At 40.8% G+C, this 20886-nt stretch overlaps 1 protein-coding gene across 1 annotated transcript in view; it reads left to right on the forward strand.

Annotated features, from left to right (window-relative positions):
* Positions 1–20886, forward strand: part of LOC108515161 (contactin-associated protein-like 2) — a gene marked incomplete at its 5' end in the record, with an annotated part of 480745 nt that overhangs the window by 207746 nt on the left and 252113 nt on the right. The window contains one exon of the mRNA XM_017851841.1: positions 17041–17277. Within this exon, the coding sequence (XP_017707330.1) occupies positions 17041–17277 (237 nt within the window). The remainder of the gene's footprint in view (positions 1–17040; positions 17278–20886) is intronic.

Genomic DNA, 20886 nt, shown 5'->3' on the forward strand with positions numbered 1-20886 from the left:
TCTGTATTCCAAAGTCACAAATGGATCATTCCAGTGCCATCAGAAATGCAATATCGTTGAGAGAGCAAAGAGAAAATCAGCATTTGTGTGTAAAGGAGAAAAATGGAATTCTAATAATGAAATGCACCCAAATCTGTGTATGAATAAAATGGTTATTTCTCATGTCTAAAAAATTGGTAATAAACAATGTACAACTCAGGTTGGGCACGGTGGCTCACGCCTGTAATTTCAGCACTTTGGAATGCTAAGGCAGGCAGATCACCTGAGATCAGGAGCTTGAGACCAGTCTGACCAACATGGTGAAACACCTTCTTTACTAAAAATACAAAAATTACTCAGGTGTGCTGGCGGGCACCTGTAATCCCAGCTATTTGGGAAGCTGAGGTGGGAGAATTGCTTGAACCCAGAAGGCGGAAGTCACAGTGAACCAAGATTGTGCCACTGCACTCCAGCCTGGGTGACAGAGTGAGACTACATCTCAAAAAAAAAAAAAAAAAAAAAAAAAAATGTACAACTCAAATTGCAGGAATTATAACCTAGAGAATGTATACCTGCCCCTGTTTCCTGCAAACCTACCTCAAGAGCAACCACGTGAATGCTGACTGAGACATCCTGGTGAACCCCAAGGCCAAGTGCTTCCCATGCTTCCCCTCAATGAATCCACATGAGTCTATAACGTAGATAACATTGCTAATTCTTGTCTTATTCTCACATTAAAGATTAGTTGACTCACCCAAATTCATGCACTTAGGAAGAGACAGAGATGGGATTTGGTCCCAGACAGTCTGACTCCAGAGACTCAGCACTTTAATCATTCCTCTTGTCAAAGCAAAAATTGCACTGGACAAAGTTGAACAGGCAAGGAAGATCTTCATTCAAGGCTGTTGTGACAGGATAGAGAAGCCAGAATGCAGTTGAGCTCACCTCCACGTCAACTAAGGACAGGAGAATTTTGTTTCTTTATTTTGATTTTTTGTGTTTTTTTTTTTATTTCACTGAAATACAATGGGGAAGTTTTAAAAGCTGGGATGGGAGGGATCATAGGGTGTCTGTGTTTGCTAATTGGCTCTACCCAAAGGAAAAGTAAACTTGCTCAGATCTTCATGATGAGAGGTAATTTTACAGCTTGGAGCCAGGCATCCTGTGAAGTTAGGCTCCCACCCTTCCATGGCTTCTGGGAGATGGAGTGCTATCTTCCAAGTTTTTGAAAAAGCCATTGCTGGTTGTAAAACTGGCCGACAGCTTTTTAAAAAATTTACATCTCAAAAGGCAGAGAAAGAATTAACAAAAGTAAGTAAGTACTCTTAAAATGCAATGTCAGGGGTCTGGTCCGGGTGGAATTAGATGGGTTGGTGGGTCCTATGTAAAGTTTAGTCAAGCTGAAGGCAAAATTAAGGCCCTCTTGGTCAGTCTATACCAGCGTCCCCTGGCTGAGATGATACTGTGGCCCAGGGGGCATGGAGAAAAGTACGGTGACATTGGGTACTCCCAAAGCTTCCCACAACGTGCAGGAGAATCCATCCCAAGGAAGATTTGCACGCCCCACATGCAATACCGGCCCCTTGTGGAGCACTCTCCCAGTTACGGAGTCTGTGGGAGAGACTACGGTTGACAGGCAGTGGTGAGTCTGGGCATCAGGCAGCCCTGGCTGGTATTCTGCAGATTACAAAGTCACCATGGCAAAGATCTAGGCCGGCAGAGAGTCATTGTCAGATACAAAAGGTTTGACTTAATGAGAATTTCATGCCAAAGCACTCTTCTCAGGGAATGAGACTTCTTCCTTGAGAGTCTCTATGACATGGAAATAATCTTCTTCTCCTTCTTCCTCCTCCTCCTCCTCCTCTTCTTCTTCTTCTTCTTCTTCCTCTTCTTCTTCTTTTCTTCTTCTTTTTTTCCTCTTCTTCCTCTTCCTCCTCCTCTTCTTCTTCCTCTTCTTCCTCTTCTTCTTCCTCCTCCTCTTCTTCTTCTTCTTCCTCTTCTCCTTCTCCTTCTCCTTCTTCTTCTTCTTTGTTCTTTTGATAAAACTTTTACAAAGTCACCAAAGTCAGCATGGATCTCTAAGTCTCGGACACATTCTTCTGGGCTTTCCAGGCTCTCTCAGCAACATCTCTCCTGCTCTCCTTCTTGAAATACTTTCTTCCCACAGATTCCACAGCCGTGTGCTGTCCTGCTTATTTTTCCTACCACGCTGGCCATCACTTAGTCTCTCCTGCATTCTCTTCTTCCTCCACTTGACCACTAAGCATTGCAGTGTCACAGAGCCTTCCTGTCTTCTCATCCGAATATTGTTCTGGATGATCTCATTCAGCCCACCATCCAATGGCTTCTGTTACTAGTTTGTGCCAATGTCTCTCAAATTTAAATCTCCAGGCCTCACTTCTCTCAGGAACTCCAGATCTACTTATCCCACTTTCTCCTTTGTCTTTCAACTTGGATGTTAAATGAGCATCTTAGAATAAACATGATGAGAGAGAACTCTTGATGCCTCCTGGAAATTTGTTCCTCCAACTGCCCTCCCCATCTCAGTAGATGGCATCACCATCCAATCCACCCATCCACCCCAAATTTGGAGTTACCCCTGATTTTCTTCTTCCCTTTCTTTCTTCTCTTTCCCTCATCGCTTCCTATCCAATAGTAAGCCGTGTGACTCTACCTCCAGACTGTCCCTCAGATGCATCTGAGGCAGGAGAATAGGGTCTGGAGGCAGGGAACATAGGCCGATTCATGCTGACTTCCTGGAACTAAATCAAATGGAAACTCTTCAGCAATGAAAGGAAGGTGAATGGCTGTGTAGCTTCAATTCATCCTCTCCATTTACCTACACCACACACTGAGTAACATCCTCGCCATTAATATAGGGTGCATACTGAGTAAATGACTTTGTCACTTGACTTCATCTTCTTCATTTACATAGGGTATATACCAAGTAACCAATGGGAAACTTCTAGAGGGTGTTGAACCCCCAGAAAATTATTATTATTATTATTCAGAAATAAATGAAAATATTTACTTACGTGTCCTCACCCTAGAAGGTAAACTACATACAGCATAGACCAAGGATAGGGTCCAATAACCACTGGGCAATGGTTACCCAATAAATATCTGCTGAGCGAACATTTGGATGAATAAATAAGTGATTGTTATTCTTCTGGGTTAATATCCATATTCAAAATTAGATCATCTCCTTTCCAAAGCAAGAAGGTGTTTTTCCTTTTAAACCTTCTCCAGAATTCTTTTCTCAAAATTTGATGATATTTGCCATCTTGGGAAATATCTTTTTACTGGGAACCACAGACCGAAATCAAGCATGACAGAAGCAACAGCAGCAAAAAAAAAAAAAGAAAAGAAAAGAAAAGTCATAGAGAAAGTCAGCATATTATGAAAGACAGCATTTCAGATCAGTTTAGAGCCTGAGCATAGTTTTCAGTCTTCCTGATATCAAATTGAGGTCTTGCCTGTTTGGCAGTAGCTGTGATGCTGGCTGGAATCCTAATGCAGAGTTTCTGCCCCAACCCTTGTAACTAGTTCTTGGTTCTCTCTGGAATAAAAATAGGCAGTGATGTCATGATTAGAAACCATTGTCATATGTTAAAGAGTAAATTAACTTGCTGGGCAAAATCTAGTAAAAAAAAAAATTACTAAATAGAAATCAATCAACTATATGCAAAGCAAAAAGTACAAATAAAATATAGAAGCTCCTCCAAGAAATGCCTTCTCCTTGACAGCTGTTCACTGCAAGGGTTACCAGCCCTCTATTTTTTTCTGAACCTGCCGGGCCACCACACTCGAGTCAGCTGCTATCCTCTCAGTAGAATCATCTCCACCTACTACCCCCACTAAGGGGAAAGGATGGCCCCTTCCCACTTATAGTTGCCATGTACATTTTCTGCCCTTTGCCCTTTAGGGATCGAAATAACTGACTTTTACAATTCCAGCTATCCTTTAGTCAGAGCGTTACCATAGGAAGTGAGTGATGATAGGTAACATGTTTGCGCCTTTCTTTTTTTTTTTTTTTTTTTTTTTTTGAGATGGTGTCTTGCTCTGTTGCCAGGCTGAAGTGCAGTGGTGCAATCTCAGCTCACTGCAATCTCCACCTCCTGGGTTCAATCAATTCTCCTGCCTCAGACTCCCAAGTAGCTGGGACTACAGGCACACGCCACCATGCCCAGCTAATTTTTATATTTTTAGAAGAGACAGGGTTTCACCATGTTGGCCAGGATGGTCTTGATCTCTCGATCTCGTGATCCACTGGCCTCAGCTTCCCAAAGTGCTAGGATTACAGGCATGAGACACCGCACCTGGATAATTTTTGCTTTTTTTTAATTATGCTCCCAAATCAAATCAACAGTGTACTGTTAATGTCTTTTGAGCTCCCAACTAACTAAAAGATAATCTATTAACTATATTATATGGGTAGAAACTTTACAATGCACATTCTGAACCTGAGAAAGTAAAGGTTCATCTTCTCATGTGTCACAAGACCAAATGCTTCAGGGACTCCGGTCTTTCTTCCAACATTCTCATGGCAATTGGAATGGTCTGATGCAGAGAAGACATTTTAATGTAAAGGTACCACTTTTGCAATCAATATGGAAAAATATTTTTCAACAAATATATCAAATAATTTCTCATACAGATTTTTTATCTTTCCAATAAGGACTGAACTAAACTTCATGATAATAAATGGCAACTGTCTCACAGAAAAAGATTGTAATAAAAAAATTAGTATCAATGACACAAATATTGAAGAAGGGATAGGTCCTCGCAGCCCCATAGTTCCTCCCACAGTACACTAAGAATGTGAGAAAAAAGAGGCCCACTTTTAGTATCCTGCCTTCAGATAAACAGGGTTGTTTCCCGTTACATGCTTCCCTTTTGTGTTTTCATCTCACAGTTTTGTTTCTGCTCCTCCTTCGTGTTTTTGAGTCCCCCTGATGTGCAGGATATTGCGTGGGTCTCCCTTCCTTTCACGGTCTTGTTGTCACATCCTGACAATGTTCCTCTTTCATTTTAATTTTGCTTGATTATGTTTTTTCTTCACCATTGCCAGCTTCGCCCTCTCGCCGTCGCCTGCACCCACTGAAACGTATTTTATGGATGGCCTTCTAGTCCCACCCTCTGTATATCCATTCAAAGCATACATATGAATTGTGGAAATCAGTGTTGCCTCTTGTACGCCATGCTTCATGTAGATGGCATTGTACTACAGATCTCATTCTGTTTCTTACTGTCTTCCCTCTGCCTTATATTGTTAAGATTTATTTGTGTAGTTCTCTGAATACTATGTGCATAGCGCTCCATTATGTGTATTTACCACGCATCATTTATTCTATCCCCTAATGATGAATACCTAGGTTTCCTGCAACTCTGCCACCACAAATAACCCTCCAGGGAATATGTTTATGTACATTGTCCGCCACCTGTGTGAGGATGTCGTGTGTGTGTGTGTGTGTGTGTGCGCACGCGCGTATGCCTGTGTGTGTCCCCAGAACTACTGAGTCATAGAGTATGTGTGTACCTAATTTCCCTAAGCACTGCTTGACCTGTCAGTTTCTGAGTATGTATTTATGCATAGCCTACTGCATACGTAGGCTCTGTATGTGGTATATAGCCTATTGCTGTTAGGCTACAAACCTGTACAGCATGTTAGTGTGCTGAATATTATAGGCAGTTGTAAAACAATGGTAAGTATCTGTGTATCTAAACACAGAAAAAATATGGTGTAAAATAAAGGATGGTACACCTGTATAGGGCACTTACCATGAATGGAGCTTGCAGGACTGGAAATTGCTCTGGATGAGTGAGTGAGTGAATAGTAAGTAAATGTGAAGGCCTAGGACATTACTGTACACTACTGTATACTTTATAAATACTGTATACTTAGGCTACACTGGAATTATTTTAAAAAGTCAATAATACATTTACTTTAGCTCACTGTAAAAGAATTTTAAACTTTATTTACTGAATTTCTATCAACAGTTCTCAGTGATAGCTTCAGAAAATTGAAGTCTATTTTGCTAGTTATATGTGTTCATGATCTTCTTGATTTATTGTTCTTTGTACCAGTATATAATTTCCATCTCCCCAACCCACAGAAATGCCCATCAGCTCTGTCTGTTCTGCCATTCAGCCCCTCCGAGGATATCTTTATTTTGACAATTATAGATTTTTCACTTCAATATCTCCAACTAATTCTTATTCATATAGTTTGTCATTGTCCCATGTCTCCAATATCAGGAAGATATGATTCTGCTAATTTTGCTGCCGCTTCATGTCAGCACCATAACGAAGGTGTCTGTTATGCAAACCCTACAGTTTTCTGCTCTCATTGGTTCTGTCTTCAGCCCTGCTTCTTGCCCTTATTTCTTAGTGTTTGCTGTCCTCCAAGGTCCTGTCATTTCGCCTTCTGAGTTCAAGTGTATTCCCTTGAGATTTCCAAATGTCTTCTTTACTATTGTCTTCCTACAAGGAAAAGCAAACGTTCAGGGCCTGCACTGAACTCCTCCTGGAAAGTTGAGGGGGCAAAGAAAAGCTCCTGCCTCAGGACAAACCTCTGGCATTTGCATCCCTCTCAACCCTTTCTTGTTTCCACCCCATGTCCCTCACCCACCTCCCCATACACATGCACAGCTTCAAAGTACCTCACTCCCACCTAGACAGGGGACAGCCATCTTCCACTGTCATTGATTCTTAAACCAGTGGTGTATCTATACCAACTAAATCTAGCCTCTCACTGCCCATTCCTCCACTAATAAGCATCTTATTACTATATTGAAGTGTCTGTCTCAAAAATAAGCAAATCCAATAGCCTCTTACTGTTGTCTGATTTTCCTTGACCTCTCACTCTTATTTAACGGTTGTCACTGATTTGTCACTGATTGTCACTCTTATTTAACAATTGTCACCTCCTTGAAATCTTGACGTCAAAACACTCCATTCTTCTGTTTTCTCAGCCTCTCTGCCAACTCCCCTCTCTTTTCCCTTTTCCTCAATCCCCAAGCCTCTCTTCTTTTTCCTCCACCCCTTTGCATTGGAGGGCTCATATATCCATGAGGTTTGGGCATCAGAGCTATACTAATCCCTTCCAGATCCGTCCCAGACTTGACCTGGGACTAGCACCTGTAAAGTCTTGTGTGTGAAGTCTGAGAGTGAAGAGAACAAGGTGCCAGCTTGGATAATAGCACCAGGGATTCTTGACTCTGGATAAAAAAAAAAGACTAGATACCAATGTTTTAAATAAGGACTTTAAAAGACAGATGGAAACAGGAGAGGGGGAGGGAGAGATACGTTAAGATCAGCAGAAAGAGGATGCTTATTTTGCTTCAAAGTTGACAAAACTCACCAGCAGGACACATAATATGAACAATAACCTAAAGATATTTGCAAAAATGTATTTAGACAAGAGTTCTAGGCTGATGTATTTGATGTCTAGATTTATCAAAGTTTACTAAAATAACTGTTAATAATTTGTAGTTTGGATCCAACTAGAAAGTAGTGGTTTAGCACTCTATTCTCATATCCTCACTTTCTGATGCCACTTGGAACTGTAGGTCCCACCGTAAAGCAATGGCTTCTGAAGTCAGTGCTGTCAGACTGAGCTTAGAGAAAGGATCCATCATCCACCATTTTAGCAGTGGCCAAAGCCTATAACTGCCTTGGTTTCAAAACTGTAGTATTGAGCTTTTGTACTAAGAAATAAATATGATCTCAATGACAGCATCAAAAAAGTGTCTTCTCTTTGTTGGCATAGAGATTAATTTGGCATTGACATTCCTGGCTCTGTGAGTATTGCATTTCCCCTTTCAGCTTCAGCCATCCTTGTAGCTTTAGAGACAATGGTCTGCCCAGGTGCAGTGGCTCAGCCTGTGATCCTAACACTTTTGGAGACCAAGGCAGGAGGTGCCCTTCCATCCAGTAGTTCAAGATCAGCCTGAGCAACATAGCAAAACCTTGTCTCTAAAAGAAAAATTGTTTTAATTAACCAGGCATGGTGACGTGTGCCTGTAATCCCAGCTACTCAGGAGGCTGAGATAGCAGGATTGCTTGAGCTCAGGAGGTCAAGACTGTAGTGAACAGTGATTGTGCCACTGCACTCAGCCTGGGCCAAAGAGCAAGACCATGTCTCAAAAAAAAAAAGGACAGTGTTCTGGCAGGTAGTGAATGTCTTGCCTCAGGTATTAATCACTCTATCAGCATTTTTTATACCTAAGCACAGCAATATCTAGAAGCATATCAGAGGTAGGAGAAGAAAGTGCCTCATATGATGTAAGCCCAAAAATCAAATGGCAGCCAGAGCATAGTAAGAGTACAGGCGTAAAAGCTAGCCAGCCTGGGTGTGAGTTCTGGCTACTTACTGGCTATATGACCTCAAATAAATTAACTCTTACTCTCAGCTCACTCGTCTGTAAAATGGAGATAATAATAATATCTATCTCTGAGAGTAAACATATGTAAAGTTCTGGAATAGAGTCTGATACATCTAGTATTTGATTAATATTAGCTTTTGAAATAGCCAGTATTTCATCATGCTCATCCTGCCACCATAGCCTCTACGATGAATCAGACCACTTAGCTCCACCCCCACTGCCTAACATTTTGCATTTAGACACATAGGAGTGCTTTATACTATGGAAACCCAGTGTCCCTTCGGTCTCTATTTTGAAGCTTTCTTCTAGTTTAATAGTCTGGATTCACATGTTCTGCATGTCCTTTACTCTGAGGACACAAGAAAATCCATGCAATAATAATGAACTGAAAAAAAATCCATCCTATTGATGGAGTTAGGAATGAGCACTCATGAGCGTCAGCTGAAAAAGCAATTTTCCAAACCCCAGTTCTCTCAGTATGTGAAAGCTTTTTTCATACTTGCCCTCCAATATCTAGCTGACAGAGAAACCACTGATCAATACTTGTCAATCATGCAGCTCTGCACTAAAGAATGTGGAGCAATTTCCTTTTAACTCTCTCCACCACTGAAGACTCTTGGTCATTCTGCTGTTCTCAGTTCAACCAGATAACTGGGTTTATATTTTACACACCTGCACTGACACCACAGGTATTTTGGTTTTTTTTTTTTCCCCCCCCCCCGCCCCCCCCCGTTTTTTTTTTTTTTTTTTTTTTTTTTTTTTTTTTTTTTTTTTGAGACACAGTCTTGTTCTGTTGCCCAGGCTGGAATGCAGTGGCATGATCTCAGCTCACTGCAGCCTCTGCCTCCCGGGTTCAAGCGATTCTGCTGCCTCAGCCTCCCAAGAAGCTGGGATTACCGGCGTGCACACCACACCTGGCTAATTTTTGTATTTGTAATAGAGACAGGTTTCACCACGTTGGCCAGGCTGGTCTCAAACTCCTGACCTCAGTGATCTACCTGCCTCAGCCTCCCAAAGTGCTGGGATTATAGGCATGAGCCACCACACCCAGCCCACCATAGGTTTTCTGTTTGTTTGTTTGTTTGTTTGTTTTTTAATGGGTTCATGTTGTTGATTCAGACCTAAGAAGCAATGGTAGCATATAGAACAGGAGAAATAGCAGGTACAGAATTGCAACTTGGGAAGGCCCAGCCTGCCTAAACACATAGCTGCTTTTGCCCCCTGACCTAGCCAGAGCAGCCTGGCTGCCATGCCAGAGAGCCAAGGTCAGGGTGGGTCACTAGACAAGAAGGAGCCCTAGCTCTTCTTCCCACCTGTCACTCATACCATTCCAGTGGCAGGCTCAAGACCTCTATGCTAATTCACAGCACTCCAGTCCAGACACAGCGCTCCACGGCTGATAAGATAGCAACAACACCCATCCTAACTCCGTGCTTGCTTGCTTTTTTTTTTTTTTTTTTTTTTTTTTTTTGAGATGGGGTTTCACTCTGTCACCCAGGCTGGAGTGCATGGGCGCAATCTTTTCTCATTGCAAGCTCCACCTCCTGGGTTCAAGCCATTCTGCCTCAGCCTCCCGAGTAGCTGGGACTACAGGCATATGCCACCATGTCTGGCTAATTTTTGTGTCTTCTTTTTAGTAGAGATGGAATTTCATCATGTTGACCAGGCTGGTCTCAAACTTCTGACCTCAGGTGATCCACCTGCCTTGTCTCCCGAACTGGTGGGATTACAGGTGTGAGCCACCATGCCTGGCTCTAACTCTGTACTTTCCACAGAAACAGTGAAGTGAGAAGAGGGACCCCAAGGTCACTTTCTCAAAGAGGTATAGATCAGCCCAAGCTTGATAACACTTCCTCATTGTCTTAGTCTGTTTGGGCTACCCTAACAAAACACCACAGCATGGTGGCTTAAACAATAAACATTCTCACAGTTCTAAAAGCTGGAAGTCCAAAATCAATGTGTCGGTAGGGTTGCTTTCTTCTGAGGCTTCTCTTCTTGGTTTTCAGACTGCTGTCTTCTTGCCATGTCTTCACTTGATCTTTTCTCCATGCAGGAGCATCCCCAGTGTCTGTTCCTCCTCTTAGAAGAACACCAATTCTACTGGATTAGGTCTCACCTTTATGGCCTCATTTAATGTTAATTACTTCTTTAAAGGCCCCATCTTCAAATGCAATCACATTGGAGGTTAGGGATTCAACAGATGAATTTAGAGGGAACACAGTTCAGTCCATAGCACTCCTGATACCTCTGGTATCAGATTTATATACATAGCATCTCAGCCATATTTAATTTATTCCAACTCTGTGCTTCTATAGAATGTGCCTGTACTCAATAATAGCAATAATCATAACAGTTACCAGTAACTAGAACTAGTGCAAAGAGGTGCATTATCTGTTATTAACACACTCCTACAAGGTGCATATGGTTATGCCAGTGCCACACGTAAGGAGACTGAGCCCCACATGGGACCTGGGAAGCTCACACGCCATGAGCCAACACACAGAAGTAAATCTTTGTGACCACAGTTGATGCTTTCTTCATCCCTGCTTGCTGTGTCCCATACATCAAATTGTGCCTGGCATCATCATGTGGCTCTTTGTGATCACATTGGGATTAACCTGCAGGCAAGAAGCATGTCCTCATCATCATTTTAGAAATGGCTTTCCTGGCGCCTTTCACTCATGAACTGATCATGCAATGGCTTTGCTTTCTGAGCATCCTGCAGCCACTCTCATTCACCCCTCCTTCCCTTCCAACGGGCCTCCCCTACTTGCAGGATGGCACCCCCTTACTTCTTTTCCTGGAATTCTCTCTCCATGGACAAGCTCATGATCCCCTTTCTGTCACTTCCTCAGTGGGGCCTATCCTAACCACCCTACTTAAAATTGCAGCCTCCCCCACCCCACCCCAACTCTGGATCCCACCTAATGCTGCTTGACTTTTTTCTCTATAGTGGTTACCACCTTCTAACACACAGTATATTTGATTTTCTTACTGAGTTTGTTGTTAAATTTCTTTTTCCCCCTGCAAGAATATAAGCTGTGCAAGGGCAGAGACTTTTCTGTGTTTTTCATTACTATGAAGCAGACAAAGAAAACATCTAAAACAGGGCCTGGCTCATAGTAGGCATGAAATAAATATTTTTTGAATGAATAAATTAGATTTTACGTGTGTGGGCTTTAGTGTGATTCCTTTCTATGGTGAATTAGTGGCCAGTCTCTTTGGGCGAAAGTACTCAGGGACCCAACTTAGCTCCTTAGAAAACTATTAAGTTCAGAGTTTGAGGACAGTGTATTTTTTATAATGCCTCTTGATCATTATTTTTGCCCTTTTTGTTTAATTTAATAGCTGATTATTTTGCCCCAATCTTCTGTGCATTTTACGGTTGTATTATTCATTATGGGTAGTTACAGCATTTTCATAATTAATCTTTAATTGCAATACTTGCAAAGCATTTCACATGAAAAAATGATTTACAAATTGAACCCACCTCTCCCCTTGGATAATTATCATAGGTCCAACTAATGCACGTGAAGCCCTTGCATGGCAGGGGGCTCTCTCCAATGACAACGTGTTGATTTTCTAATCAACAAAGGTTAAGTAGCGTTGTTCCTTGAAGACCTACAATTTAAACTTATGACATTTGTCACCAAGAACTATTTCTACAGAGCGTATCAGTGGAACTCAAATAATTTTCACTGGTTCTAGTGCATTAATGTCTTTTACATAATATATAATGACCATTTTCAGGACAGAAGATTTTTCTTCATATCGACTAGCTCAGGAATAGTACTTTCTGGTTCACTGTCCCATTTAAATAAATCAGGGACTACCTAAGCAAGAGAAGACCTTAATTTATTTAATTTTCCTTTATAGAGAGAGAAATGGCACTTCACTCACCTGCTTTATAAATTATGAAGAGGGAGTACAAAACTTTATTTATTTATTTATTTATTTATTTATATTTTGAGACACAGTTTCTCTCTTTTTTGCCCAGGCTAGAGTGCAATTGCAAGATCTCAGCTCACTGCAACCTCCGCCTCCTGGGTTCATGCAATTATCCTGCCTCAGCCTCCCAAGTAACTGGGATTAGAGGTGTGCACCACCACCCCCAGCTAATTTTGTATTTTCAATAGAGACGGGGTTTCACCGTGTTGGCCAGGCTGGTCTCAAACTCCTGACCTCAGGTGATCCGCCCGCCTCAGCCTCCCAAAGTGCTGGGATTACAGGCGTGAGCAAGGCTTTATTTAATGAACACAACAAATACAGATTAGATTGCAGTCATATGTTACACCCAGTTAAAAGAGGGAGAAAAAAAAGTCAGACATTGGTGCAAATAAAGAAAAAGCAAGCAAGGAAGAGATTTAAGAGCATTTGAGAGTGTTTACTGAAATTCAGTAAAAAAGACACAGGCCCAGAGGGAGAGCTTGTAAACTGTGAGCCAGAGCAATTCAGGGCTGGAAGGAGTCAGAGACACTATCTAGTTGAGCCTCCTTTTTTGTGGATGGGGAAACTGATACTGAGAGAGATAATGTAATTTGATGAAAGCCACACAACTGAGTAGAAACAGTTGATGAACCTGAGAAGGAAAGATCCACAAACACAAGTACAGGAAGAGAGATGGATCCACGTAGAGCCCAAGACCAAAGACCCAAGAATCAAGACAGAAGCAGAATGAGAAAACTCTGCCCTGCTAAATCCTTTCTGAAATGAACTCTATATACATAAATAATTAAGTATCCCTGAATAGATCTGAATATCTGCCTTAATTTAGATCTTATCATATATCATATATGATATAATAAAAATATGATATATTCTAGATTTATTTGCTCTGCCAATTGACCCTTTGAAAAATATCTCTGTTCTTCATCGTGTTAACATTCATTTAGAGTCTTTTCAAGCTTTCAGTCATTGCTGAAGATCCATGAAATACCAATTGTTTCCAAATTAAAATATATCCCAGAGAGACAAAAGGTTAACATGTGGAGAGAAGCAAAATCACAAAAATGTTAGAAGAAAATATAGTTGAATAATTATATTATTTTGTATTATAGAAGGTCCTTACAAGTAAGCCTCTGACCAAAGACAGAAATCACACAAATAAAACAGGGGGGTGTGACTACAAGAACATCCACAACTTTCATAGGGAAAAAAGAAACACCATATAGAAGTCAAAAGACACAAACTGGAAAGATACAGTTGCAATAAGGAGTTATTTATAACAAAGAGTTAAAACTCATATTGTTATTAATCAATAAGAAATATATTCTCTTCTATTCCCAGCAAAAAGCGAAGGACACAAAGCAACAAAAAATAAGAAAAGGGAAAACATTAAAATTACTCAACTCACAGTATTCGAAGTAATGCAGATTTAAACAGTGAACGCTTTTTGCCCCCGTCAAGCAGGCTGACATGAATACAAAACGACACTGACCAATATTAAAATTGTGTGGAGAAGGTGATAATCTCATACCCTACTGGTGAATTAGAAATTGGTAAATTCTTCTTACCATAAAATATATTTCAAGTACCTTTAAAATGTATATGTCTTTCATGCTAGCAATTAGACTTAAAAGTGTGATTAACTAATTCTAAAGAATCAGTTCTAAGGAAAAACTGGATGACAAGTGTGTAAAGATTTTCATAAAGATTATATTATTATAGTATCATAAGGTGGAAAATTTTAAAAACTTAAAAGTCCAATGGTGGTGGGAGAGCAATATAAGGGATCGTGCATTCACAGAATGGGATGCTATGCAGACACTAAGCAAGATGTTCTAGTTGTACATTTATTGCTTGGAAAATGTTTCAAAGGCCAGGTGTGGTGGCTCACGCCTGTAATCCCAGCACTTTGGGAGGCCAAGGCGGGGGTATCACAAGATCAGGAGTACGAGATCAGCCTGACCAACATGGTGAAACCCCATCGACTAAAACTACAAAAATTAGCTGAGCGTGGTAGCGCGTGCCTTTAATCCCAGCTACTTGGGAGGCTGAGGCAGGAGAACTGCTTGAACCCGGGAGGCGGAAGTTACAGTCAGCCGAGATCACGCCACTGCACTCTGGCCTGGCAACAGAGCGAGACTCCGTCTCACAAAAACAAAAACAAAAAAAAAATAGTTTCATGATATGTTAAGTGCAAAAAGCAAGTTTCAAAACAATGTGTATATTATGATCCCATTTCTTCCTTTTTATTTACACATATGTATGTTTATAGAAAAAAAGTAAAAAAGGCTGTTGCCTAAAAGAGAAAGTAGTTAAATCTGAGTAGCATAACAGAATCTGTTTTGTATTCTGCTTCTCAGTACGTTTATGGTTGCCACAATGACTATTACATTGATCATCAGGCAAAAGAGATGGGGAGATCTAAAATGATTTTATGTTTTAGCATATTTTGATAGGATATAATTGTCTTAACCGAGTAGTGATGAAAATTTTTTAAGGCCAGACATTTATTTAATAAAATGCCTTTTGGAAAGCCCTTATTGCAAGGACGAAAGCCATAATGGCTAAAATAATAGAAGCCAAATTGAAATTCTAACACACAAAGAGTAACTAGTGGGTTGAAATTCTTCCAAATCAGGCAAAGGCCCTAATTATCTTCAGCGTAGAGGTGTGAGCCCCACTGACAAGCAGATGGCAAAATGGGAAATCCTTCAATGTAGTTGTTTTTAATAACTTCTTTTGCCATCTACTATCTCATAGCTTGGATCAAAAAAGGCACTGGACTCTCTTCACTTCTCTATTCAAATATTTTAGAAGAAATCAAATACTCCCAAAAGAGTCATGATTCAAATCAATGTGTCACCCAATGAGAAAACTGCAAGGCTTGGGTTTACAGAGATGGTGGAGCAGCTCATTTGCCACTTCCCTGATGGGGGTTTACAGGCTTAAGCAGATGCTAATACATCTCTGCCACTAAAGCCTTTGATCTTCCAGTCCTGTCTGATGAATCTACTGGAGTTTATGACTTTTCTTAAGGTAATAGGGTAAGTGATCAGAATCAATCCCCAGCCTACCAATCTTACCTGAATTCCAGAAACCCTACTGATTACTCTATTTTTTTTTTTTTTTTTTTTTTTTTTTTTGTTGAGACAAAGTCTTGCTCAGTTGCCCAGGCTGGAGTGCAGTGGCACGATCTCGGCTCACTACAAGCTCCGCCTCCCGAGTTCACGCCATTCTCCTGCCTCAGCCTCCCGAGTAGCTGGGACTACAGGCGCCCGCGCCACGCCTGGCTAATTTTTTGCATTTTTAGTAGAGATGGGGTTTCACCGTGTTAGCCAGGATGGTCTCGATCTCCTGACCTCGTGATCTGCCCGCCTTGGCCTCCCAAAGTGCTGGGATTACAGGCGTGAGCCACAGCACCCGGTCTGATTACTCCATTGTTAAAGACATCCAAATCTACATCTCAGAAACATGTACATCTATGAGGCCCCTGACTTGAAAGTTCTTCTCGGTGTTAGGTGGTCCACACAGAACAGGGTTTAAGACAATAAACCCTGTTTGTTGCCTTAGGAATAAGGCAGATCTGATACAGTTTCCACTCAGGAACTATGAGTCCTTGAGTAAACTTCTTAACTTCTCTAAGCCTCAGTTTCTCCATCTGTACAATGGGAATAATGCAAATAATATCTACTTTGATAAGTCATTGCTTAATAGAGTGCCTAGTATTTAGCCCTCAATGAAAGAGAAACTTGGGTTTTATTTTTAGTAATGATATCTTCTTTTGTAAATCCTCATCACCTATTTCTTTCAACAGTTTTTCCTACAATTCATTTTAGTTTCCAGAAAAGTTGTTATTCTAAGATACAAACATGTATATAAATTTGAGTTCCTCCTTTTATACCAGCTGCTTTAAAAAAATATAGCTAAGAATACTACAGACACAATTAAATCCATTTGTGATAGAATGCTTCAATGAATCTTTCTATGAGATTTCTTGGGAATATTTTAATATTTTCATGCTCATAAACCGCAGTCCAACTCTATAACTTACTCCAAAAATCACAGTGAATGTGCTTGTTGTGCTATATGTCTTGTAATGACATTTAGACAGAAGCAATGAAATCCGATCTAACCTAGCAGTAAACGTGGTAAAGTTGATTTCTGTGTAAAGTTATCAGTTCCAACTTCTAGCTACCCCAGTCAAGGAGCCCTGGGTAGTCTTGACATGAACTTAAAAGCAAGGCATCTCTTGAGACAAGAACCAGGATCTACAATCACATTTCAAACGAATTTATGCCTTCGAACTAATTGACTTGTTAACTATGCTAATACATTCATGTCTCTGCCTTTATATGTTTTCAGTAAGTAATGCTACAGAACTCAATGATGTGAGATTAAAGAGCAAAGAATCTAGAGATTTCTGTAAACCCTTTTTCTATAGGAAACCAGATTAGACTTCCAAAACAGCTGATACAATTTTTGTGCATCTCCAAATATTTTATTTCTGTAGCAAATGTGTTGCTTCTTAGAAGACGGCTCTTTTAATTAGGCATTCTAGCCTAAGGGGAGAAAAGCTTCCATTTTCTCTATTTAGATAAGACCCACTTGAAAGTGGCAATACTAGATGCACTATGCAGTCTCATCTCCTACCACAGTTGTTCAAAATGTGAAGAATTAAGCAATAGCAAAGGTTATTCCCTCTGAACTCTGTGCCTTCTGTCATTCCCAGGTGGTGCTGGGGGCCAGCAGGGCTTCCTGGGCTGCATCCGCTCCTTGAGGATGAATGGGGTGACACTTGACCTGGAGGAAAGAGCAAAGGTCACATCTGGGTTCATATCCGGATGCTCAGGCCATTGCACCAGCTATGGAACGAACTGTGAAAACGGAGGCAAATGCCTAGAGAGATACCACGGTTACTCCTGCGATTGCTCTAATACTGCGTATGATGGAACATTTTGCAACAAAGGTAAGGCAGAGCCCATTTCCACAGCCACTTTTGTACATCTTTTTAAGCCCAAATCATCTATTTAGTGATTTTTCATATGTAAACAAGTGTGTCTTATTCTGAGGTTAAGATGATCAGAATTTTTCTTCCAACTTAGGTAGGAAGTTTCCAACCAAAATCATTTCCTAATCATTTTTGTTTGATAAGATGAGAGAAGCTTTGTGTACGGTGCAGAATTTCTTCCAGATTCCAGCAAATTATTCACTGCCTGAAACATTACAAAGACAGCCTCATTACATCTTTATGGTGAGGGTCAAAATAGGTGGCCTCCAAAAGGGGATTCAGGACTGACCCTCCCATGTTAGGATCTCCAAGAGATCGATTGATCAGTCAATTGCTGTAGTGAATCAGCCAGTGCACCCCAGTGGTCTTGATGCCCCCACCCCCTGCAGTTGCTAAGAGACTGTATCAAGCTATACTCACCAGAAAGCTCCTCTGGCCAGTCATTAACATCATTATTATCACTCTTACTCAGGATGCCTTTGAATGGCTCTCAGCCTAAGCTGAATGGCAGAAATATTGAAAAACTACATCTAATTGGTCACCTTAGAGCATCTGTTATTACTTGGTTCTTTTAGTCTTGAATAATTCCTTTAATCCCCGCAGAGCCAATGAGCAGAGTACAAGAGCCCCAATGCATATGCATGTTATCATTTGAACTATACCCTGTGATCCTGCATGACCAGAAGAAGAAATTTACTCAACTGCTCTGTGGCTTAATTCCCCATATATAAATGAGGGATGAAGAGAGGAGTAGCTGGTGCTTTTCCTAAGCTACAATTGAAATGCCTGTAAATCACTCTTCTCTTTCTAAATGAATGTATAGCATTTGGGTAAAGTTTTCTGTGAATGGTTGATGTATCTCTTAATAAGAAGCTTTACATAAGTAGCCTATTCAGAGTCTGATGAATACATGGAGGGTTGTTTACACTGGCATTATTCACGCAAGATGCCACACACAGAAGGAGGAATTGTTCCATAACATTCTCTGTACATCCAGGCTACTCTCTGGCAGCGCTATAATATAAGCATACAAATTAGACCAGACAGGGTATGAAAAATAAGCATGAGACAACAACAAAGGTGGAAAGGAACACCATAGTGGAATAATACCATACCACATTAACAGTGCTATTACAGTGCATTTTTCTGTTCAGAACAACATGGTTCCATGATTTTCCTGTGGCACACAATGGAATGGGCTTGCAGAACACATTAATTTTGCACTTGTAGAAATGACAGTCTTGCAATTACCATTCATTGTGCTTGATGCTAATTTAATGCAGTCATTTCCTTGCCAAAGTAATGTCTGAATGCAATCAAGTAAGCACTAATGCCTGAGAGATTCCAGTACATAAGTACCAATTTAAAGAAAATCACCATCCCTTTATTTTTGGAGAGTTAGGTTAAACACAGTAGCTCACACAAAACCTCTGGAGGTTAATAGGCAATCGTCATGAATAGAAAGGCAGGGGCATATCCTCCCCAGTTTAGCTCACATTGCAGACAAAGTAAAATGAATCCTGTGTGTTGCCTTTGACGTTATTTCAACATGTTTACACAAAAGACATCTAAATATTTCCTTATGATCTGTTTAGCAGAATGAGTTTTCATTTGATTCAATTAGTGGCTTTAACCAAAAAATTTAAATAGAGACTGTAAAACACACTGGAAACCATTTATGAGCATCCTTCTGAGTCAAGTACCTCCTTAACTTGGTAGAATGACAGCAGTACTGTTTTGGAGGAATCCCGCAGCTGTCCAGGAAAGCTTTGTCTGCACTAAGGCAAGCTCCGTCAGGGACTGGAAGGATCTCCCAGCCTGATGCTGCTTCTACTCTGGACCTCACTCCCCAGGTAGCCTGGTGCCTGCACAGCAGTTTCTGTGACCCCCACCTCAAACTTCAGCCAAACAGCTCAGTCTCTACGAAGAGCTTTGGCATTGGCCAAAGAATGAGCTCTAGGCAAGGCCTTCCCTGGCCTTCCTTTGATAGTATAGGTCTATGCTTGCAGATGGCAAAAACGTCTCTAATATTTTGCCAAGTGAATGAAGCAAGGCCCAACCTACCACACACAGCCGGATTACATGTTTATACAAAACAAAACATGCACACACACAGAGGTGAGGCAAACAAACCGTGAGAATACACACCAAAATATTAATTGTGGTTATTTTTTCCAGAAGGATAAAAATACTAGTATTTTTTCTTATTTTGCTTTAAGTTCTGGGATATATGTGCAGAACGTGCAGGTTTGTTACATAGGTATACATGTGCCATAGGATTTGCTGCATCATCTAAGTTTTAAGCCACACATGCATTAGGTATTTGTCCTAATGCTCTCTCTCCCCTTGCCCCCAACCCCACAACAGGCCCCTGCATGTGATGTTCCCTTCCCTGTGTCCATGTGTTTTCATTGTTCAGCTACCATTTCTGAGTGAGAACATGTGGTGTTTGGTTTTCTGTTCCTATGTTAGTTTGCTGAGAATGATGGCTTCTAGCTTCATCCATGTCCCTGCAAAGGACATGAACTCATTCTTTTTTCTGGCTGCATAGTATTCCATATTGCATATGTGCCACATTTTCTTTATCCAGTCTATCATTGATGGGCATTTGGGATGGTTCTGAGTATTTGCTATGTAAATAGTGCTGCAATAACCATATGTGTGCATGTTTCTTATTTTGTTTTTGCTTAGCTATATTTTCCAGTCTTTGCACAATGATGTATTTCCTCTAACATCATTATTTTTTCTTCTTTGGAAAAATAATAATAGGAGGCTGAGTTTCTACCCCAGACATTTGAGGGGTAACTATCTCTGGTCATAAAATATCTAGCTATTTATTAGATATTATTGGACCATCTAGTTGTACTTTCTGGATTGGAGTAGCATGGTCAGGTGAAAATTTTATGTACTTATATTGCCCTTGATAATCTCAACACATTTAACAATACATTTTAAAATCTCAATACATTTAGCAGAACTCATTTTCCACAAGCAGCTGAAGAGACCACCCTTCAGATGGGCACTGGAGGAAGGGCTGCCTTGTTGGGGTCAGGTTGCGTAAAAATAAAAACCTCAAGACACTAGTATCACACTCAGCTATGTGAGAGGCTCACACTAGGACAGGCTTGGGACCCAAAATAGCCCAGGGGGACAGATCAGTGAGGTCTTGCCCCTGTATAGTATTAGCCCATCCAGGAGAATGGTGGGCAGACACCCATACTATTTGAATTGTCTCTGTTTTTCTCTCCTTTCCTTCTCCCCCTCGTCCCCATCCTCCTTATCATCATCCTCTTCTTCCCTTCTCCTCCTGCTTCCCTCTCCCTTCACCATAAACACACTCTTTACTTCTACATTAATCCCTATCTCTGTCTCTGTCTCTCCATATTCCATGCCTACTTTCCCTCTCTCCCTTTCTTTTGCTGGAGTGTACAGTTGAAGGTGTAAATGAAATTGCCGTATCTTATCACTTCATTGAACTAGGAAGATGGGGCTGGATTTGAGCAGGTTCCTCATGATCATCTCTTCTGTTTTGTAGATAATGCACTGATACTGATACTCACTATTCCC

Source organism: Rhinopithecus bieti, unplaced genomic scaffold (genome assembly GCF_001698545.2).
Source record: "Rhinopithecus bieti isolate Rb0 unplaced genomic scaffold, ASM169854v2 scaffold_34870, whole genome shotgun sequence".
NCBI classification, from domain to species: Eukaryota; Metazoa; Chordata; class Mammalia; order Primates; family Cercopithecidae; genus Rhinopithecus; species Rhinopithecus bieti.